The following is a 23488-nucleotide window of genomic DNA, read 5'->3' on the forward strand; positions in this document are numbered from 1 at the left end:
CAACTTGGTATTCTTGCCTGTCTAGACCACTCTGTATTTAATTTTTAATCCATTTCTATTGACAAAACCTGACTCCCATTTTGATAGGAAAGTAGAAGTAGCATAATTTTGACAGTTGTAGTGTTTTATTGTCTCCCTCCATCAAATTTTAGACTCTGATTATTTTCCAGGACCCTTTTTTCTTAGGACATCTATTTCTGTCCCTGTTGCTCCAAATAGGATCGTTATCCTTGCATCTACTTACAGCATGTTGCTTGAATTTAACCTTGTATCACTTGGTGTTTCACTAAAGTGAGAATCTGCTATCACATGTTTATGTGCATTGGCTTTTGTTATGGATGTCAAATCAAGTAGTACAAAAATATATTAATCTTGCATAACAGATTAAAAATTTAATCACTGATTAAAAGGTAAAAAATACTTAGGTTTTCTTTCGGGGAAAAAAATAAATAAAATAAATACAATATAATAAAATTTAAAAGTACAGGGACACTTGTGCTTGGGTTTCCAAACAGCCGTGGTGAAACACTCCTGCTGATGGATTTTGGACTTCTTTGTGGATATCACTCAAATCTTTGATACCTTAGGAAATCTGTGAATAGTGGACACTTTAGCAGTGTAAAATCCCTCCTTGGGGATCCTCCCTAGTACGGAAGTGAGGATGAGTAGGAACTAGAGCAAGTTAAGGAGAAAAATAGGTTATTGACAGCTGTGCTACAAGCACTTGCCGCGTAGCTTGGACTGTAAAGCTGCACAGAACTTAAGGAAAGGCTTGCCTGAGTAAGCAGGAGGTGACATCCCCTCAGGAGGGGGAGCTGCCGGATCACCATGAGAAACGATGTAACAGCATAGAGCGGTTTGAGCAATCATGAATAGAAAAGTTACGGAATTCGTGCTGGTGCCTCTGCTGAAATGCATAAATAGCGTAAAGTTTTGCTGATCGGTGAGCCAGCCTTTCGCGTGTTACCATCCCGCTTCCTACTTTGGGCAAACTGGAATAAAACACAGAAATCGCTCTCCTCGGTGTGCGAATTGGCCCCCGCGGTCGGGACAACGCTGCGGCATTTAATGCCAATAAACGGGGAGGTCACGACCCCGCGGCAGCGCTGGGAGAGGGTCACCGGGAGCGCCCCGGGAGCTGCGGGCACCGCCCGCCCTCAGCGCACCGCCCGCCCTCAGGGCCCCGCACGGGCCCGCCCTGCGAGCGAGGCGGGCGGGCCGGATCTCGCGAGATTTGGGCGGCGCCGTGGAGCCGAGTTTGAACGGCGGCAGCGGCCGGTGCGGGGAGAGCGGGGACAGGGGGTTGAGGGAGGTGAGGGAGGGCAGTGAGCGGGGTTTGCTCGCGGTGAAGCCGCTGCCAGCGCCGGCCGCCGCTCCCTGCAGCGGGTGGGGCCGTTTGCTGCTCCACGAGCCCCGGTGGAGCGGGGCGAGCCCGTCCCCGCCGCCCTCGGGGCCCGTTCGAGCCGTAGCGGGTGTGGGGGGTCAGGCCTGGTCACCGGCCCGGTCTGCAGTGGGTCGGGGCCGGAGGGAGCGGACAGCGGGGACGTGGCGCTGGTGACACCCAGCCGTGCCAGAGCCTGCCCGGGCTCTGTGCTGGCTGAACGGTGAGGCTGTAGCGTGATATTTGTATGTTCTCTGCAGTACTGACCCACCCAGGAACCTGTTTGTGGAAGGTGATCAGCTCCGGAAACCTTTCAGCCTGAGTGTGCAACGTGGTAGGTGCAGATATGGACTTGTGTAAGTAACTGGCTGGAATTGTCGGGGAAATACCTGGGCTGAGGGGGAAAAACCACCGTGATAATTGTGTTCCCGATCAGAAAACTGCACAGGTGCTTCTGACAGGATCTGAACACAGCTGTTGCATGTGTTCCTGGGGAATAGGAGTTTAACCAGAACTGTGCTAGACTGGGAGAAGAAAATTTGCCTGCCAGGAGACTGCCTTTTATCTCCTACCCTGTTACTTTTATTAAGGGGTACTTGAGTGGTTGAATAATCGAGGGGTGCAGCTCTCAGCATAGGATCTCTCATTAAATGTTTGAAGATATTTGGATAAAAGCGAGTAACTCTTGTAATTTAGCAGAATAAATGAAGACTGATGTCTGTTATTCCCCCTCCTACCTACACACCTTGCTACCCATTCAATTGATCTTAAAACATTATTTTCAGAGCAATTTACTTACCCTTGTGTATAATATTAAATGACTAGCAATTATTTCAGTGTACAACTTCATGAACAAAACTACCTAGACTTGTTTGATTCATCCAGAATTGACAAGGAAACATTGAGGTTGGCTGTGCTCCAAAAAGCATATTTGCTATGTTCCCTAATAGCAGGAATGTGTGACTAGGAAAGCTATTTCTCATTTCCTCCTTACTTCAACTATAAAATTTTAAAAAGCCCATAAGATGCTGTTTGGTTGGTTTTTTTTTGTTGCCTAGTAAATAATTTATTAGGAGCTCAAAGTTCTTGGATGTGAAACTGGAAGAGAATTGCAAGAGATTGAAGAAGTAGGAGAGAGTCCGAAAAAAAACCCTTAAAAATTGCAGGTGTACCAGAAGAAGATGATCCTGTAACCTGTTTACCTGCCCCAGAGGCCAATTGCAGAGCAGCCATCCTTTGGCAGCATTGCCGGATCTGTTTCTGAACTGTCTGACAGCTGCCTGACTGAGATTTGAAGAAGATTTGCATTTATGTGGGGGTTTAGCTTGTGATCTGCATGTTCATGAGGCAGCCAGCAGGGTTAAGCCTCTTCTGGAAAGGGACTGCTCTGAAAGACTGTGCTGTGATGGCAGCTCAGACTCATCCAGCAGTAACAACTGTTGCTTTTTTTTTCTTTTAAAGGTGGAGTGCAAAAATAAGGTCAAGAAATACTTCAATGGTCTTCTGGAGGTGAGTTAAACATGCTATTCATTTAATTTAGTAAACTAGGAGCTGCCAAATGGCTGTGTTGCTTCTATCTTGTTGTCTGATCAGAAAATAAGCTATTTCTAAAATTCTGTTTGTGTAAGTGAACAATGATTCATTCATACTCTGTACTAATGGAAATGCATGGTAGAAGTTGTTGACTATGTTTTTGTATTGCTACACCTTGCCTTAAACACTTGACTATTAAATTGTGCATGGTGTCTCTATCCTTGCATTACTGTAATACTGATGATTCTTGATTATTGGTATGTAAAATTCCTGTGTTTTACTAGTTTATTTTAGTATAGGTGTAAAAAGTATTCCAGGCATTGCAGTGGTTAGAGGTGAAAACTGAAGTTTCAAAGCCTGGCTGGATAAAGTCTCTTTGTATGTGTTAAACCTAGATAGCAACAAGTGAGGAGAAAATGCAAAAACCAGAATGTGATCATTTCTGTCTTGTGCCTAGGAAAAAAATTGGCACAGTATTGACACAATTACTTCTGCCTGTTAATTACATTCTTTTCTATTATGAGAAGCTGGGTAACTCTTCTAGGAGTTACTCATGTTGAATAAAAGTTAGCAAAAAAAAGAAGTGAAGGTATTATAACATTCATAAGAATGATGTATGTGCCAGTAAGAAATGACAACGAATAAATTGTCTCTGTGAGAACAAAAAGCAAGAGTTAGTTCTTCAATACAGAATTACTTTACTTCTGAAATTGTAGAAAAGTTTTGGGCCCTGACTTTGAAAAATAAACTACAAATTTTTCTTGTGTGTTTGTCTCTCACTGTTATTTCCTACTTTCTGGGAACACTCTTGGCATATGTTGTTCAAAAGCCTGAGTTACTTAGCGTTTTCTGTCTTAATAGGATTTTTTTGCAGCAGGCTAGTTTAGCAGATTTGGGAGCAAGCAGTCATACCAGCTTATGCTGTTAATTTGACTTGGTTTTTATTTTTTTTTTAAATATTTGGTTTCTTGGATTTACTTCAACTAACATTTTTGCAAAATTCACCTTTTGTCTTCTGTTACACTCTACAGTTAGAAAAGGATGAATTTCCTGATATGTGACAAGGAGATGAGTATTTACAAATAAGTTGCCAGCAGCAACTAAATTTTGAAAGATTTCATTAAGCACTTAAATAAATAGACAGCCCTGTGTTAAATTCCATATATTTTAACAGGGCTTCTATTTTTGGCTCTTCCTATCCTTTTATCTGTTTCTCTATCCCACATAATGTTATTACGAGTCCACTGTCCTGCTAAGGCTGCTGCCTACGCCATTCTTAAGTGTTATTTGTGTACATAAGAAATGCTGGACTTGATGGGGCTTGGTTTATAACCAAGAGAAAATAGTGTCAGCCAAGTGCATAGCAGTGTTTTTCTAAGGTTATTTAATTGTTTTGTACTTGGCAAGAGAGCTCTGTCCTAAATTAACTCTGGTTGTGATGTACAAAGAAACCAGGCACAGGAGTGTGCACAGGAAGGCTTTTGCTGCATGTTAGACATAATCAAGAATAAGGCAATAACTAAGTTTATGAAGAAATAACTGTTTTTTTACTGTTCACATGTCTGTGTTGTGAGCTTTATTTTGTGTCTTGTATTAATGCAAAAATATATTGTTCTATCTTGTTAAGAAAGGAAATCCAGTTACTTCTTTCAGATAACTACTCTTATCTGTAAAATATTTTTACTGCAATATATTTTTTAACTATTTTTGTTTGCAGTGTTGAATAAAAGAAGGGAGAAAAATGGAGGCAGAGACCATTTTAAGTCTTAAACAGCAACTCAAGGAAGCAGAGAACGAGCGAAGAAAGGCAGCACAATATGGTTTGCATTTACTGGAGTCCCAAAGTGAGATTCAAAATCAGCTGGATCAAACACGCTCTGAATTGACTGAGAAAACTGAGGTGATGACTGCCTTTTCTTCTCAAAGTTCAAAACCAGAACTTTGTTTTATTTCAACTATTTTCTGAAAGGCACAGGTGTTTTACAAGCCTTCTAAGCATCTAGATTAATTTTAATAAACCTCTAAGTAGTTGTAGAGAGGGCTTTTTTCTCAGCTTGAAGACATTGAGCATAATTGTATCTAACTGGGACAGGGTTTCATAGATAATTATGCATCAAGTGTTCAGTATCATGTAGGACTAATTGCCTTTAATGTGAAATGAATGCTAAATGCTAAAGTAAATTTGCTTCAAGCATGTGTTTTGCCTCTGCTTAGCAATTCATTCCTGTATGTTCTCCCAGTCAGCTTTATATCACTTAAAAGCTGTGAGAAGAATGCTAGCAGCAAGACTGTAAAATTGATTTCTTCTCTAGTGAAGTTTAAATTTTCCAAATACCCAGGGGTTCTGAACTTATTAGCACATTACTTTGTAGCTCAGAAAAAGGAGTAGTATAGTGCTGAATTATAGAGGTATTATTTAGTTGACCAATTTTCTTTTTAGTAATTGTTTGAGAAAATTTAAGTTGGCAAAATCTCTTCTACTTTTTATAACGGCTTTAATGTTCATGTTTGTGTTCAAACATGAGCACAAATGAAAGCCAGCCTATGTTTCACATAAATTATTTATCTTCATTTAGTCTGTTTCTGGTTGTGCATCCATCCCTTGTCCTGGCATAGAGCTGAAAGGTTTGTTTTGTAGCAGCTTGGAGGGTTGCAGCACCCTGCTGTTCTGAATGGACAGAATTTTTTATTCTGGTCAGTTCACCATTAGTAAGCTTTGTGTGACAGGCAGCTGGAGGCACAAGTTCCAAGGAAGGCAGGGCAGGATCATCCTTTCCTGCTGACCAGCAGAAAGAGCAGGTACTCAAGCTGCTCCCGTAGGTTGTGATCCTGTGTGAGAAGCTGGAGCCAACTTCTGAGCCTGGCTGGTAACTTAGGTTCCAGGGGTGGAGGGTAGAAACTGTGGGCCTTCATACAGTAGAATAACATTTTGTGTGGGAGCTATGCTTACCCAACAGGTTCTTCAGAGCTTTTGAATCTCTCTCTGGCTCTTCTTGCAGCCTGAGAGCCAAGGCAGTTACTGTGAACATGAGTGTGGGTTCCACCAGCAGGCACAAAAGCCTCTCAGAAAGCTCTGTGTGCTCTTCTGTACCAGGTGCAGGCAGGTTCTTGCTGGGATTTTGTTGTTTTTGGCTCTGGCTGAACACTGCACTCCCAAACTCATCCTGTGCCCAGTCTTTATCTTTGTGTGAAACCTGCACTGGGTATTTGAGAGCTAAGCCTGTCCTTGATAAGCTGTGTCTAGGCCACAGAGATCACTCTGATACCTGAGGGTGTTTAGTTTTTTATTTAATTCTGCTTTGTGTCTCAAGTGTTAGGTTATTTTGAAAAGGAAAAAAAAAAATAATCCGCATATTTAGATTAATTTGGCTTCTTTATTTTGCCTTCTTTATTTTTGTTTTTTGCCTTCAAGATTCTCTATTTCTTTTCCTTAATTGCTGGCTGAATGGAAGAGTAAAATGAAGCTGCCCTTTGTATTTAGCCAACATGCAATCATAGCTGGAAACTGTTTAAAAAATTGTTCTTTAGTCTGGAAGAATTGATGGGATTTATTATGAAACAGACAATTTAGCTGTCTTAAAAGAACTGGTGAACTCAGCTGCTCTGCTTGATGTACTGTAGTAATTTTTAACATAATTGGGTTCTGTAGTGGTAGAAAGGGCATATAAACTGGCTAAATTTGTGACACTTGCAGAAAAGATACCCATACCTTTCATGTTGGGTGCAAAGAAATAGAGTTTCCATGAAGAAGAGAATATTTCACAATCAAATTATAATCACAACATTTATAAATCAAAACATTTTAGAGCAGTTATTTTTATTTTTTTTAAACATGAGTATTACAACTCTCTAATTGGCACTCTGAACAAAAGACTAAATGAGCTACAAGCATCTTGGTTCTGAGCATTTTTCATAAATGCTTAGGGAACAGTGTACAATTACATCTAGATTCATTAGTGTGTCATTTCTTTCAGAAATTTGAGCAAGAGAAGTACACTCTTCAGAGAGAAATTGAGCTCAAGAATCGAATGTTGGAAAGCTTGAATTTTGAGTGTGATTCCCTTAAACAACAGCAAAATGTGCAACTGGATAATCAGAAAGAACAGCTTGACAGAGCCTATGGACAAGAAATCAGTGACCTTAAAAACAAGGTTTGGTTACTAATATATAGCTAAAAGAATCTTAATACCATTTTAGGTACTATTTGCTTAATTTTTGCTCTCTTAACTACCAAAGGAAATAATAAATAGTTACAATGTATAGTAGCTTGTTTGGTTTTAAAAAAAATATCTGTAGTCACTTATGAATTACATTAAATTTCAGTGCTTATTTTTAAAGCAACTTTTGTCTTTCCAAGACATTTTCTGTAATTGGAACAGTCAGAAATATTGTGCTTTTCAAGAATTTACCATGAAATTATACTACTTAGTTGTCAACTGTTTTTAAGTTGGAGAACCTGAAAGCAGAACTGGATGAAACTCGACTCTCAGAGAAACAGCTGAGACAAAAAGTGGAGCATCAGAAGGAAATAATTGCTGCCAAATCAGAAGAACTGCACATGATGTCTGAGCGTGTCCATGAGACCATGTCTGCTGAAGTGCTCAACCTGCAGATAGAGCTCACTGAACTCCAGAGTCAGAAGGTGTGTGAGTAGCACTGAATTTGCAGTGTAGCCAAGATGAAATTCTGCCCTTTTGCTCATTTCATTTTTAGGTGTGTTGTCTACAGTGCCACATTAGGATTAACTTTTATTCAGACAATATGCACAGGAAAAAGTAGCAGCCTTAATAGCTAGGCTTTAATACCCTCTGTTCTTCAAGATAACATTTTATCTTAAAACTCATTACTTCTAACAAATGGCTTTGGTTTACCTAGGTCTGCTTGTCTTCAATTGTTTCAAATATTTTTTATTTCATACTTGTTTTTTGTTTGTTTAGGCCAATGATGAAGAAAAGCTGAATGAACTGCAGTGCAGTAAAGAACAATTAGAGCTTGTGAACAATAACTTACGTAACCAGCTGGAGCGGCTGCAGGGGGAAAAAGAAGAGAGGGAAAAAGAAGTTGTTTTTTACTGTAATGCATTAGAGGTATTTTCTTAATTCTACTTCACAGCGGTAGATAAGCCCTAAATTGCACAATCTGTGCTGCCAGGTTTTTGGTGGAGTAGGAGTTGTGAGAGAGAGGAAAGAGAAGGATATTGGTTGGTCATGTTTGGTGTTGCCTGGTGGTAAAAGCTCTCTGTTGGCCTTGTTTTGTGGCAGCTGTGAAGGGAGAGCCTTTACAAGGCACTGTTCTGCCTCTTGGGGATCTTCTCACAGGTCACTGCCAGAATTCTCCTTTTTATTTCAAATTCCTGCTGAAAATCATGGAGAATCTTGTACTGGGAAGTAAAGTATTTGTTACTGATGAACACAGCTGAGAAAGTGGTCTGAATATCATGAATCCAGTTGACAAACACCGAAGCTTACCCTTAAAGGCTTTTTAGTTGTGCTCTTGTCCTGAAGAACAAGTGGAATATTAAGTGTTTTAGTGAAAGGAAATTAATTTGTCTCTTATTGACTAGGACTGTATGTACAGTTAAGGACTTCAGTACAATGTAATCTCTGCTAAAGTATAGGAAATTAAAAAGAGTTAAAGCTATCTGATTAAATTCATGTATGCAGTACATCAGATACTTAAATGACCAATATCCTCTTTGCTTTAATCTAGAAAGCTCGTGAGGCTAATCAGGAGCTTCAGGTTCAGCTGGATCATGCAGTGCAAAAATCTTTGGACCCTTCAAGTAAAGGCAATTCTCTCTTTGCCGAGGTACAACTATTCAACAGATGCCTAAGAAGTATTTCCAGTTTTCTTTCTTATATTGTGTTGAAAATATGAGAGTATCTGCACCTGATCTGGCCAGCATGTATCTCTATTCCTCAAATGTGGCTTCAGTGTTGATCTGACATGTGGAAAACCATTTCAGGCTCTCTGAAGATAAGGAGTTAATAAACTTAATGGAATCAATTCAAGTTCTGACTATCAAGTCAAAAGTTGTGACTGAGGGTTCATGATGGTTCTGTCTGCAGCCCTCGATTTTGTGTTCATCTGATAAATCCATCTTTAATGTAGAAGACTGTATGTGAAATATTAACAGAGGCTGATAAAAGCTGCCTTACAAACTTGCTGAAAATGTCTGGATGTTTGAGCTTTTTGGAGTGTTTCGAAATTAGCTTTTGAGTAAGAGTTAAATGCGTAGGGAGCATTGTGTTTCATGGCAGCATCCAGGAGATGGGTGAAGTTGGAAAACAGTTCAGATTTTTTTGAACTGTTTGTTTTGTTACCAGTGGACAAAACTACAGCAACACTGAAGCATATGAAATGTTACTTTATTTTGATATCAAAAGAACAAATGAAAAATCTGTTGCATTTCACTGATTGGGCTTCAGTGGCACTGTCTGCTCACTTCTATCACAGGGCAATGACAGTAGCCTGTGTTTTCAAGTACTGGTGCTGGAAAAGCAGTATTTACAGACTGAACACAAATTGCTAAGCAACATGTCCTTATCAAACTCATCATCCAAGTGACAGCAAGTGTTGTGATTTCACAGTAATAATTGTTCACAATGTTCTGTAGGTGGAGGACCGTAGGGCAGAAATGGAACGACAGCTGATCAGTGTGAAAGTAAAATATCAGTCCCTACAAAAACAGCATGCATTCAGTAGAGAACAATTGCAAAGAATGAAGGTAGGATGATTCCTGTAATACTCCAGGGTGTCCTTGGGTCTGATAAGGCACAGCTTTAATGCACAAGGCCAGGGGATTTGTTATCTTTAAAATATGGGGCAGTAGTCTAGGGGGAGGGAAATGGGAGAAAAAACAAGTGAGATGATGTTGTGCTGTTTGACTCTTGTAGTCCAGCAGCATACACCTTACAGTGAAGGCACCATGTTTGCTCTCTTTGGCCATAGTTGTTTAATGGATAAAAGTAAAACACAACTCCTGTCTGTCCAACTAGCATTCAGTTTGTCTTGGTAATTGTTTCTTCTGTTCTTGTCTTATTCTTTTACTACATGGTTCAAGTCTCTGTGCATTAAGTGTGGTTGTCAGGAATGAGCATAAAGAAAAGGACAGGCTTTAACTGCCATCACACTATAGGGGTTTGGATTTTTCTACCTGTGTTGCTTTCTTGTCTTTGTCCATATTTTTTCTTCTTGCTTTTCCCTATTTTTGGTGTAAACATAAATCATAACTTTCAGAACTCTTTAAGTTAAACTCCACTGCTGTAGGATTGGATCTTGTTGAGATTATTGTGGGGGACTAGTTAGCAGAAGCAGATTTACAAGATAATGTCAAGGGGATGCTGCAGAGCTGTCAACTGTTGTCATGTTGGTATCATGATTTTTCCAATCCTAAAATAGATCCTTTCATTTTGATCTACTGTTTGGTCATGCAGTTTGAGGAGAGTACTTAAACATCAAGGGTGAGAAATATGAGTTGCACTAAAGGTTTGTATTACCTTGATTTTGTGGATTTAGGTTGAAAATAGATCAAACAATGGTCTTAAAGTATAAGAAAAGCCCTACTAATACAGCAAAGATTTGAGTGAGGAAAGTCATTGGGTAGGATCAGTTCCTTTGGAAATTTTCTCCATGTGGTATGGGGGTAAGTCAGTCATATTGACTGAATGGTGTCAGAAACAGACCTAACACTAAAAGTACCAAAAATGGAGGCAAATTGGTATCCCTGTACTAATGCTGTTATTTTAATTTTTTTTTGTAAATTTTTTCTGGTAGTGTTGGAGATGGGTAGGAGATTGTTAGGACAGCTCTTCTGCTTAAACTGCTGTCTTAGGTCCCTGTTAGCATCCTCTCTGTGTTGTGCTGCACAGAGGTGCTGCCAGTTAAATCTCAGTGTGAGTTTAGCTGATTAATTTGAGGATCTGACTCCTGTACAGAATGTACACATACTCCTGGGAAAGCTTTACCACCTCTAGTCCATTTTTCCTAGTCCAGAGCATCCTTTCCAGTTTAAGTTCCTGTTCTCTGTTATGTAGATCAGCTGCAATTTGCAATTCTGACAGTTAGCAGGAGGGCTTTAAGGGAATGGGGAAAAAGGATGGGTGTCTTGTGCTTGGGAATGGTAAGGATAGTTTTAGTGAGCCAGTGAGGTGAAGTTTACAATTCTGTCTCCCTTATATCCTGTAGAAGCTCTGAGGAGATGATTGAATCTTTTTATTAGCTCTAATTTGTGCACAGAATCATCAATACCCTTGACATGACATAAGAGATTCTATAGGGTAAATTCTCTTCTTGCTTTCTCTCTGTAATCTAATTTTTCACTTGATCCTTTCCCTGTGATTTCTCCCTGTTACTGACTAGACTGATACAAATGCTTGTTTTCACTAACACTTTGTGAAGTATTTCATTTATTGTATTTCCTGTTGTTTAAATGTCTAATTTATCACCTGTAACTGAATGTATTAAGAGCCTTGTACTTCAGTATTATGTTAACACCAACAGAACTATTACTGTAAATGTAAGATTTTTAACTTCTCCTTTGTAATGGCAGAGGGTGTTCTTTTGCTTGAAAGGATGTATTCCATTGGATAAGCAGAAAAAGGTGAAATTCTCGGGGTGATGTTGTAGAAGGCAAACATGGTGGTGTTATACCTAAAAAACAGAACTGAAAAAAAACAAGGGGTTAAACTTGTGGGTTTTCCTAAGTGAGTTCTCAAGATGCATTTTAGCTCTGATAAATCAGCCTGTACTCAGACTGGGTTCTGGCTCGCTTGGTGCTGATAGTGTGGAAGTGGAATGTTGTGTGTGTCCTTGGCAGTGTGTTTATGTGCTCCTTAGCCAACACAGAGATGAGTGGGACACCTCAGGACTGCTCAGTGAAATCTCAGCTGTCCTCATGCCTTGGAGTGTCTGTGGTGATAATTGCTAGGATTATGTTGTGAAGACCGAGTTCAAGCATCCAGTGCCCTTCTGTATTCAGGTTTAGAATCACAAGGCTTAAGTTCCCAGTTTTGTGTAAAAGGCTTGGATTTTCAGTCACTAATCCCAGTACTTGTTGTAAATAGTTTTTTCCTTTTTTCTAGCTGCAGATGGCTACGCTGCTACAGCTGAAAGGCTCCCAGGCAGAATTTGATCAGCTGGAACGCTTACAGTCCATGTTAGAGCAAAAGAATGGTGAAATAGAAGATCTCCTTATGAAAGTGAGGCAGCTAGAAAAATTTAAGGTATGTGATTTTTAATTAGGTAGAAAATTTTAATTGGAAGCTAAAACATGAGAACAAGAAGAATTATGAAAACTATTTGAAGTCCATGCTCAGGTTTTAAAAGGGATCCAAAAGCTGACTCATATCTTTATTTGATCTGAATTGTATTCTACAGCTGGAGAATATTAGACTCCTCAAGTGCAGAGAAGCAGAAAATTATACCACATCCAACACCTGGGTTGAAGAAACAATTTTTTTGTCCTGTGTGAAGCACCTTCGTATCTTTTATATTCTAGCTTTTAAATTCAGTTACTTGGTCAAAGTTCACTGAGCTGTGACATCCAATTTTTCACTGGGAAAGTGTAGTCATTTGGTGCTTTTACTGTGTGTGTTTAGGCTTTAGCTTTTAGTGTCTCAGCTCTATTGAATTTCCTGGTATTTATTTTCTTGATGTGTCATAACTTTGCAGCTGAAGCATGCTCTTTTCTAGCAAAACTGAATTGCTTAATCATCCTTGTTAAGCAGCTCTTTCAGTCCTCTTATGCACCTTGAAAACATCTTGTCAGAATTTTGAAAAGTGAGAAACACTCAAGGACTTCTGTATACACCAGTGTAATGCTACTGATGTGTTTGTTTCCAGAGTGAAAAACTGGAGCCTTTCTTAATTCTTGCATGTTTCTGTATTTGTTTGGCCCTTTCTTACCAGAGCTTTGGAATGCAAACTGAGGTGTATTAGCTTGTGCATTAGGATTATGCTTTCCAGGATAGACTCCTCTATTCTGTATTTAACCCAAGTGGTGTGAAGCCAGGCTTAACCCATTTTAGCAGTAATTGAGGAAGTCTGATGGTTTTACTAGTTTTGTCATGTTTAAGCTTGATCTGTACTTACTTCTATCTCTAGGTCATAAATAAGTAGTGTTGGAAAATCAAATGATTGTTTCCAGTAACCATCAAAATATCTGTGGGCAGTGACTGACAGAGGCCTGGGAGGTCTCTGGGACAGGATTAAATTTGAATACTTCTGGTTGACAAAAAAAACACCAAACAAAACCCCCAGTGTCACATGTTGCTTCATTTTTATAACATCTTTACTACAAATCAATTTCCTTGTCTGAAATATGTAATTGATTTGGAGATTTTGACTATTGATTAGCATGGCTGGTATTCCTCTGGGGTCCAGCTGCTGAAGGCTAGAGGTAAATGCTGAGAAAAATTCCCTGTGGGTTAACTAAATACCCTGTGTTTTCAAGTAAAAAGCAAGACAGCTGTTCTGCAGTTCTGCTTGCACACCTTGTGGAGTTGAGATAACTCACTTTTTTCCCCTTTTTTCAGTGAATGGGAGAGATCTGTCAGTTTTATTGCTATTTGGCATTTGTAACAAATGAGAAAGTTCTCAGCAGCTGAGGTTTATCTTCTGTATTTAAATCCCTCTATGATGAGGCTTCTCCATCAAAATGCATGGAAAATGTTTCCTAAGAACTAAGCTAATGTGCTTCTGCAAGGACACTGCTTGACAACCTGACACTTGTTCTTTATCAGAGTTTATATGAGAATATGGAGGAGTCCAGACCTGCTAATGGCGCAAAAGGAAGTGATTCTGAAAATGGTTACTATGCAGATTTACTGCAAATTAAACTTGATAACTCAAAGTAAGTACTTCCAGCCTGAGGCCCTGCTTGTGGTAGGGTTATCTTCTAGGTACTTGATTTTTATCCTCCCTTTTTTGTTACTGTTTGTATGCACTGACTGCATGTGCAGATGGGTTTTGTTCTTGTTGCATTTTCTGACTTCATTATAGGACTGAGTTGGGTTTTTTAATTTTTTTTTTTGTAGTTTCATTTATGTTTTAAAAGATAACAGCAGAAATATTGTTTGATTATTGCTTTCTTCCAGGCATATTGTTAATACTCCTAGATACAGGGCTATTGAGACCTTGAATCAATTAAAAGTTGATCTGTAAGGAAACTGTATGAAAAGTCTTAGTCTTTAGGGTATTTATTTCTCTTATAAAAAGTGAGATAATAACACTCAAAATGTTTGATAGGACAAAAAAGCTTGATTTTTTTTATTAATATATTAATAATTTAAGGTGAAGTTGAGTGCTTAGTTGTTGCTTTACTGAAAGAAAAACCCAAACCAATGCAAGTCTGACTGATTTTATAATTCTCCTCCTACCCCAGCAAGGAAACTGAAACCCTGAAAAATGAACTATCCCTGCAGAGAATGAAAGCTCTGTATGAGAGCCAAAGGGTCCTGGAATTTGAAAGGAAGCTCTTCACAAATGAGAGGCATTTGCAAGCTTGTCAGAGTGAGAATATGAACCTGCGGGTTATGCTGGATGAGCTGAAAATGAAATATGAACCTGAAGGTAAATATTTCTTTTCTATCTGGGAAAATACAGATTTCTGATTCTCTCAGCCTTTAGAAATGGAATGACATTAAAACAGGAAGACATTGGTTTAGTTCCAGAATTTAATGCTTAAAGGCTAGCTGACCTTCTGAAATAACCTGACCCAAAATCTGCTGAGCTGAGGTAGAAAAGCCCTGCCTTGCTCAAGACCTCACTTGAATATGTGAACACTGGCTGGAGGAGACTAAACAATGCAGTTTTTCAGTTAAAAATTGCAGTGTTCAGGGGCTTTATAGAAAACAGGCAGATAACCATACTCAAGTGGGTGGGACCAAATCTCAGGTGTTTCCCATAATAGCAGCAGTGTTTTTGTGGTGCTGAGAAGCCTTGGCTCTCTGGGAGTAGGTAGCTGATAGGAGCTTTGGAATAAGGTGAAAAGCATTTACAGGAAAACAGGTTAGTAGCTCAAGTTAATATAGATTATATTTTGACTAGAGAGACTTACCTGACAAACAGCTGATACCTGAGTATGTGCAAAGCAAAGGAGCTGTGAGGGAAGAGGATTCTATTTAAACTGAGAGCAAGTTTGGATGGGATATTAGGAAGAAACTTCCCTGTAAGGGTGGGGAGGACCTGGCACAAGTGCCCAGAGATGCTGTGGCTGCTCCATCCCTGGAAGTGTCCAAGGCCAGGTAGGACAGGGCTTGGAGCAGCCTGGGACAGTGGAAGGTGTCCCTGCCCATGGCAGGGGGTGTAACCAGGCTGACCTTTAAAGTCCCTTCCTGCCCAAACCATTTTGGGATTCCGTGAGTGGGGAACCAGATAGGAAAGTTGTTTTTGTCCATACCCAAAGGATTTAACTTTATAATGTTATTTGTGGAAGCTTACCTCAGCAGTCGGCAGTTCAGAGCATTTAATTTAAAGCCTTGGTGAAAAGACAGAGTGGATGAGGAGAAAGTTGTTGTCTCTTTTTCAAGCTAGCTTCTGTTAGGATGATCAGATTATATGAAGAAACATTCTTTAAAGGATATAAATCATCTGTTAAGAATGATTCCAAGCTCTTTAGTCATGTGAAATGTTCTTAGTTTTATTATGAACATGTTGGGGGACAAGTCATCTCCAGCTTCTCTTTTGTACAAAGAGTATATTCCTTTTTTTTCCTTTAGAATTGCTTAAAGGTCCTAAAATTAAAAAGAAGAGGGAGAGAATTCCAGTGAATGCAACTTGTGAATACTTAGACAGCAAAAATACTCCAGTAAAAGAAGCTGCTCTCACTCAATTGCCAAGTAAGGAAGGGAAGAAGATGACTGCCAAGAACCTGGAGCAAAGTGATGCTTCTCCAAAAAAACAGCCCTTCCAAGCATCCCCACTACATACAGCTCTCCAGGCAATACGAAACATTGTTGAACCTGAAAGAGAAAGAAAAAGAGTTAAAATTCAAGACGAGAATCACCTCACCTTGACTTCAAATAGCAGAAGTGGAAACAACTCCTTGGCTCCAGCTGTCCCCAGGTCAGTGTCAGCTTCTGTCTCTGCTCAAGGCAATCAGCACAGACCTGCATCTCTTTTCTTTCGCTGCATGAACTGTGCTCTCCACTTCTTTATCTATTTCCTCAGTGTTGCATGCAGTGTCATTCCTCAGCTCCGGCTGCCCACGCTGAACCTCTCACTGCCTTTTAGGAGGACTAAAATGCTGACTAATAAAAAAGACTCTTGAAACAGTCTCTGAAATAACTTTCCCATTGCTTGAAGACATTTAGAGTGTGCAGGTAGCATGGCAGCTCACTTGGTTTGCACCAGCATCAGAAACTTTGTGTTCTTGGTCACCTCGAAACTGCCATGCAGCTGTGTTACAGCTCAAGGTAATAAAGGCAACTGGAATCATGTTCCAGTTTCATAACTATGTTCAGCCCCCCACAACTTCCAGATTTAGCTAAAAGCCTAAAAAATTATTTGAGTAGTTCTTCACCTGAATTGTGTTAACTTTCATTATGCAAGATAATAGAGAATTAATTAGCTATCTGTATTGTCAGACAAATGAAATGCATGGTCTGGATGCATGATAGCTGGAAACACAACTGCCAAATTAAGATGGAATTTTTCCCCTGAACTGAGAATTGAAGTTACTTTTTGCTAGATGATAAAGCAACAGAGAACAGTCATTATCTTCAGCTTTTTTATCCTGGTGAAAACAATGCTGATTTTGATTTTCTGCTTTTTTAACTAATGCTTCTTGTATTCTGTTCATAATCTTTGTAAACACATATTCAAATGTTTGGGGGTAGAAAAAAGTCTAGGCTAGTCCAGATGTTTTGGGCTTGCAACTTTCTAATATCTGCTAGAAGAAATAGCCAAAGTTAGTGGCATTCAGGAGTAATTGGATTGATGCTTTGGCTCTTAGACCAATTACTCGTGGTTGCATTGATGCAATTAACAGACTTAAAGTAGCCAAGCATTGCAGTCTTCTTAAACTATGGAGAGAATATGGCAGAAACAGCAGTTTTAGCAGCTGTGTTAAAATATGGGATTGTTAGTGAGGAGGGAAGGTCAGGAAGGTCAGATGTGGGTGAAAGTGGAGAGGAAAGATTGGGATAATTTAGTGATGCTATTGGGTTTTGACAATGTCCTCTACACATAAAGGAACAGGCAGAATGTAACATGATATGAAAAGTTTAACTTACTTCCTCTGCATTGGGAAAAGAAGATACAATGTATGCTTACAGGAAACTGTTGGAAATAGTTTATGGGAACTGAAGGGGGAAACCTACTGAAGAGGGCGTGAGTAGTGGAAATTATTTGTGGCATTGATGCTGGAAAGCAGAGAGAGTAGAAAAAGTGGAAGAGGAAGATGAAACCATAGTTCAGAGGGAGGTTTCTAATCTTGTACCCATTGCTGTTGGTTCAGTTAAGGAACAAAACATGAAAAATAAAAAACACAAACACAAGCTGCCACAAAACTCCATATACGCTATTAAGCTTTTTTTGGTGATAGCATGAGCCAGATTTGCCAAAAGGCAAATCCAGGCAGAAAGTTCTGTTTGTTTTTTGATTGTATTAATGAACTGCTAGAACCCCAAGTCATTATATTAAGCTAACATTAAGGATTTACTTAGTCCTGTTCTGCTGTGATGTGCTATAAAATAGGAAGTCATGTTAAAGTCTGAGTATTTGAGAAGCTGGAATTCTAAACACTGAAAGAAGCTCTAGACTGTTCTGTGATGGATGTGGCTGAACTTTGGGCACAGAAAATATTGGCAAATGGATCAGGAGTGGGAGTCTGAAAAGGGAGAGTTTGTGGGAGGGAAAAATAAGGGTGGATAATTGTCAGTGTTTCACCTTGTGTTAACTAAAATGTGATGCTGCAGCTGAAAAGGCTGTTGTGGTCTCTGGGGGTTGTTTCTGTGCCTAGAATAGTTTTTGTGCAGTAAATAGTGAAGCTCTGCTATTGGCCCATAAATTGTGGGAGAACAGAGCCACCATAGCTGTGAAAGGGCTGCAAACTTCATTTCTAGAAAGTGGTGTTTGGAATTTGTCATCTCAGCCCAGGAGGCGATGAGGAAGTGGTGAGAAGTGATCTCTGTGTGTTTGTGGAGGTGACAAACTCCCTTGTGTGAAGAGACTTCCTTGCTGAGGTGATTTGGGCTGCAGCCAGCACTGGAGTAGCTCATTAAGTGGTGGCACAAGCTTAACTTGTGTAAACTGAAATTAGGTTATGATATGAGAGTATTGAGACCACAGATTTAAATATTCAAGTGGTGATTGTCACTTGTCAATGCATACTGGAATTCTGGCAATGCAAGGATTATGTGCAGTGATACCTTTTGTTTGGCCAACTAACTGGTCAATAAAAATATACATTTCTCTATTGAAATGCTTTTTTTTTCCCTTCTTAAACTGAAACAGCAGACTCTAGTCCTCGCTGCACAATTTATTTTGCATTGAGATTTTAGGTTGTTTGCCTTTTTGATCTAAAGAAGAGCTTGGATGTCTAAGAGCTTATTTGCTCCTTTAAATTATTTACTTGGATTACATCCACCAAATCTACTTCACTTGGGCTTTGTCCAATTGCCTGTGGCCATTTGGCTCAGCAGGAGATCTGGATAACTAATAATACTCTTTGGGGTTTTAGGTACTGCCCTCAGCCTTGGGAACTAAAGCTCCACCTGATGAAACAAGTTCATCTTCCTTAAACAGGTGGAAGGAGCCCCAGTTCTATCTCAGTTTTGGAGTCTGTAGAGTCAAAGCTTGAATCATGTCATAATTATAGCAGCATTTGCTTGAAGTGTTTCACCACTGTCTGTTCTTTCTGATCCCTTGCCTGTGTTGACACCTGAGGACCAGGACAGCGCTCTCAGGGGTGCTCTGGGGGCTGTGGGGTGAGCCTCAGTTTGCTGCCAGCTGCATCAGCTGCTCCTCCCTCCCTTCTGTGGGGCAAACGAGAGCACTGGATAGAAAAAGTGTGGGTAACATGACAGAGGTCAGCTGGTCATGGGCAAACCACACTTGGGGAAGATTAACCCCTTGCCACAGTGGGGACAATGAGAAAGAAAGAAAGAAATCTGCCCCAGCTCTTCTTCCCAGGCTCAGCTTCACTCCCTCAGTCCTGGCTTCTATATCCTCCTCACCAAGAGGCACAGGGTGATTTGCCAGAGTTGTTACATTATATGCTGAGAGAATGATGTAATATCATAAAAGGGCAATATTTTGTATCAGTCCAGTTGTGCTGCTTTGGGACATAATTTAAATTACTGTGGTTTTTATTTGTTCTTGTAGTTTGAGTTCTTTCTGCTTGTTTATTGTTTTGGTTTGAAAAGATAGGTGTTTGCTAAGAAGGGCAGAAACTTCCCTTGAAATGGAAAAATGTAAAGCCCCCCTTCCTGAATTATTATAATCTTGAAATTAAGGGGCTTTCAGGCAAAGATATGGGAAAAAGAATAACAGTTCTTTACTAGGATAATTAAAATAAAAAATGCAGTTGTACAAAAAAGAAAACCAACAAAAACCAGCCCACTGACAGAGTCAGAATACAACCTAACACCCTGTTGGTCAGGGTGTTGGTAGCAGTCCCATGAAAAGGTGGCTGCAGTTGTCCTGGAGTGACAGATGTGGTTCTGTTGAAGTCATGATCTTGTAGGAGGACATTGTTTCCTCTGAAGGTCAGGTGGTGTAGATGGGTGTGGTCTGTCTCTTCTGGGAATTCAGTGGAGAAAGGCTGCTGTGCTGTTCTGATCTCCAGGGATGTACATGTTTACATGCTTGGCTGCTCCCCCTGGCTGGAGCATCTCCCAGTGGGATGATGGAATTTTGTCAGTCCTGCAGTGAGACTCAATGGTCCATTAACAGAAGATATCCCCCAGTTACAGGGATGGGTCATGAAAGAGATAAAGAAAACTTCCCTGCCTGGTTTTCACAGATAGTAATAGGATACATACTTTTGGTTACATCTTGCATTGCAACTTAAGGCATTTATAGGGACTCAGTTGGCAGTTTTGGCCACTAGAGCAGTGTTTTTGGTGGCCTTGGACAGGGGTTGTTTAAGGCAGAAGAGTGGGAGGGACAAATGAAGGGAATCTGCCATAGGAGCAGGTTCATGGACAGAAACTCTCCATCCCCAGCTGCAGCTGCTGGGGGAGTACAAACCACATAATGGCTACTGGGAGCACTATTTTTGTCTTCCTTGAATAATTCCTTCTGGCTGTAACCACATAGTGATTTGTCCAACTCACAGTGAAGGTGACCATGGACAGAAGGTGCTCAGCCATCAGTTACAGGTGTGAGCTGAATGCACAGCACACAGAGGAGCAAACCCTGATCTAGAGGAGACACAGCAGAGCCTGTTTTTCTTCAGCCTGTTGAGACAGTGCTTGTAGGGAATAACATGCACATGGCCTGCAATGCACCATAGTTTGACAGCAGTTTGAATCTGTAGCTGAATTTCCCCAATTTTTTTTTGTTACAGCTCCTTTCATAGACCTCATGTTCAGCTGCACCTTTCTGTGTTGCAAATAAGTCTCTCACAACTGAGTAGCAGCTATTTGTGTTGGGCAAAACATCACTGAAAGCAGCTGTCCATGGTATGGGTTGCTCACTGGGGGCTTCTGAGACCATTAAAAATCCACAGGGTCACCAGGGAATTTCTTTAATGCATGTGCTTATAAATGAGTGTAGAGTTTGTGTTGTTATGTAAAGTGATGTTTAATTTGGAGCTCCATTTTCCATAATTTCTTTCTTTGTGAAAATAATCATGTGTAACAGTCAGTGGGCTGTGGGTGATTTGGTTGGGTAAAATATCACAATTCATCAATTGTTCTAATGGCATGTTTGCATGTTCATTAAGTTAAAAACAAGATTTAGTCATCTGAGCACAATCTGATGTTTTGATTTCAGAATTATCTTTTTAACAGCAATGAGACAGTTTTATCCCCATTTACGTTCACAGCAGAATTAAAACCTGTCAGTGGACAAATTATATAATTTAAAGCCTGAAAATAAATCTTCCCCCAACTTAAGATATTGAAGCACTAAGCTGAAGGCAATAGTAGTGTAAAATGAGGTTGAAAGGAGTATATTATTTTAAGTGTAGCTTTTTTGGTGGTGTAGAAGCAAGAAGCTTGATTTCATCCTGTTTATATGATATTGTTCAGACTTTCCACCTGAAGTTGTGCTTTTGGGGACTGGATCTCCTTTCTGTGCATGACACAGTCACTGGTGTTTCTGAAGGCTGATCTCAGCCACTCCACATATTCAATAACCTTTCTTAGCAAACATTTCAGCAGCTGAGGTGTCGGGGGAAGGCTTTAAGTGATGAAATGTGATTAGGACTGATATAAAAATGCTTTGGTTTAGTCTCATTTTCTTCTTAAACTGTGCTTGCTCTGTTTCTGTATGGATGATCTTGTTTGCCAGCTGGCTTGTTGATTTTGCCTAAAATTCTTATTTTAGTCCTGGTTTATATTAACTAAATATGTATTTAGAATGGTTGCTTTGCCTATAGGTTAACAGCTGAATCCAGATTTGAAACTACAGAAGAAGATAAGAGAGAAACTAAAATCTCAACAGAGAAGAAAACACAGAAGAAAAAACATTCCACATTGTATGTATCTTCTAAGGCAAGTTCTGAAACTCAATGTGCTCAGCAATAAATGACTTCTGCAGGGAGCCTGGACAGTCTGGGGTCCTGCTTCAGCAGGAGCTGCTGAGTGAACTGTGGCTCACATCAGTGCACAGGTTGCTGACTTGAGTATTGATGTGCCTGCTGTTAGAGCAGGGTGTGATTGCCTGGCAGAGCTGGTGGCTTCCCTGAGGACACCTGGTGTGTTCCCTGCACTTGACCTGAGGTGTGGCCTGCTCCCCACTCTCAGCAAGGTCTCTAAACATTAATTCTTCTTTCCTTGAAGCATGGCGCTGTAGTGGAGGAGAACTTCTGGCTAACAGAGGTTTTATTATATGGTAAGACAGGTTGATGGAGAACTCAAGTAAGTGATGTGCTCCTAAATGTCTTCCAGTTTCCAGATTCAGAATTCTTAATAGTTTTCCTCCTAATGTATAACTTCCCAACCTACAGGCTGACCTATTTGCAAAAGTGCAGTTGAATCACTCTGTGTGTTTTGTTGGTCAGTGTTTGAAACTCTATGGATTCTTGTATTTGTACTGTTAATTAAAGTTTTTTCTTTAAATTAATGTTAAAGGTTTCTTTCTTTATAAAATGTAGCCTGTAATGTATTTGAGAAGAAAGATATATCAATTTTTTAAATGAAGGTGATGTCTTTTGTAGAACATTTTGTTAAAAAAAAAAGTACCTCTCAATAAATGATAAGAAAGTGCAATGCAAGTGCTGTGTGTCATGTTTTTAGGAGACAATTCTGTAACTTCCTGAAGTTCATGCAGAATAATTCTGAGGAGAGCTTTTAAGCTAGTTCCATTAATTCTTGGGGTATTTGTATGGAAGTTGGATTACTTCATTTGAGTCATGATGCTGCAGTTCAAGCTCCCTCTGGTGAATGGCTTAGCCAGTTTCTAAGTAAGTGACTCAGTAGTTAAGGTGAAAGTTCTTTAAGACTTTTTTAAATCTGTCATGGAAAATGATACATTGGGGAACAATCTTGCAGCTCCCTGGTTTGTTTACAGTTGTTTGCAGTTTACAGACTGCCAGGTCTGAAGTGGTGCCCAGGATTTTGTTAACTCTGTGCCTTTAGCTCATCAGTCACTACCTCAACAAAAACCAAATTCTGATTACAGCAGAAGTGGCTAAAAAAGTGGGAATGTCACCTTCAATGACCATGTCTTCTCCTTTTCCAGGCAACTCCATGTTGTTATCAGAGCATTTCTGATATTAAACTGAATTCTAAATTCAGTTTAGGCACAGCCCAGGGGCTGCTACTCCTGTTGAACAAAATAACCAGAAATCTGTGTGGCACAGAACCAAATTGTCACATCACTGATGTAAGAAATTTACATTGTAGCTGAGTTTTTCGGTCTGTAGCTAATGAGGCTTCATAAACTGAGAATATTTTCTTTGACTTTTCCTAAGGTATTATTACTGACAGCAATTTTATAGCCATTAAATAGTTCTTGTTCTTCCTGACTTTGACATGTGAACTTAAATGATGTTATGCTGAAGAAATCCTGGGTTTTATGCTACAAAATGTTAGAAAAAAATCCTTTTTTATGCAAATGATGAAAGTTACATTTGTTTGCTGACACTACTGTGAGACACAAATGTATAAAACAACTGAAGTACTGATGATTGTTCTACTTAGAGGAAAACCTTTGGTAAGTTGACACTGGATAATGTACTTCAAATGGCAGTACTGAGGTATAGATTGTCTACTAAGACAGTTAATTATGTTAATTGTGTGTTGATTTATATTGTAGTTAGCTTTATGTTGAGCTGCTGGGTATGTGGCATTTCTAAATTTTTTTCTAGGTTGAAATAACTTGTTAATTTATGTGACAAAAGTGGGATGTGATTTCAATAAACAATGAAACTGATTATTTAATTACCACCAGTATCTACTTTAG

General features: G+C 39.6%; 1 protein-coding gene across 3 annotated transcripts; it reads left to right on the forward strand.

The window, feature by feature from the left end:
• Window positions 1-1217: 1217 nt before the first annotated feature.
• On the forward strand, window positions 1218-22293 carry SPDL1 (spindle apparatus coiled-coil protein 1). 3 transcript variants are annotated; one of them, XM_015642197.2, is made up of 14 exons: window positions 1218-1278; window positions 1642-1737; window positions 2843-2890; window positions 4632-4814; window positions 6889-7065; window positions 7362-7556; window positions 7852-8001; window positions 8624-8722; window positions 9531-9641; window positions 11998-12138; window positions 13657-13766; window positions 14298-14485; window positions 15634-15979; window positions 21462-22293. In XM_015642197.2, the coding sequence occupies exons 4-14, from the start codon at window positions 4656-4658 to the stop codon at window positions 21607-21609; spliced, it is 1824 nt and encodes a 607-aa protein (XP_015497683.1). In that variant the 5' UTR covers window positions 1218-1278; window positions 1642-1737; window positions 2843-2890; window positions 4632-4655; the 3' UTR covers window positions 21610-22293. The 3 variants fall into 3 exon arrangements, with proteins under 3 accessions (XP_015497683.1, XP_015497680.1, XP_015497681.1); XM_015642194.3 differs by lacking the exon at window positions 21462-22293 and having other exon boundaries at window positions 15634-19365; XM_015642195.3 differs by lacking the exon at window positions 21462-22293 and having other exon boundaries at window positions 1642-1715; window positions 15634-19365.
• The last annotated feature ends 1195 nt before the right edge of the window (window positions 22294-23488 follow it).

The sequence above is a fragment of the Parus major genome, chromosome 13, assembly GCF_001522545.3.
Source record: "Parus major isolate Abel chromosome 13, Parus_major1.1, whole genome shotgun sequence".
In the NCBI taxonomy this organism is placed as follows: Eukaryota; Metazoa; Chordata; class Aves; order Passeriformes; family Paridae; genus Parus; species Parus major.

Coding starts and splice junctions, on each gene's coding strand:
- SPDL1 (XM_015642194.3), top strand. CDS start 4,656: ATGGAGGCAGAGACCATTTTAAGTCTTAAACAGCAACTCAAGGAAGCA. Junction 7,066..7,361: donor TCAGTGACCTTAAAAACAAG/GTTTGGTTACTA, acceptor ACTGTTTTTAAG/TTGGAGAACCTGAAAGCAGA. Junction 13,767..14,297: donor ATTAAACTTGATAACTCAAA/GTAAGTACTTCC, acceptor CTCCTACCCCAG/CAAGGAAACTGAAACCCTGA.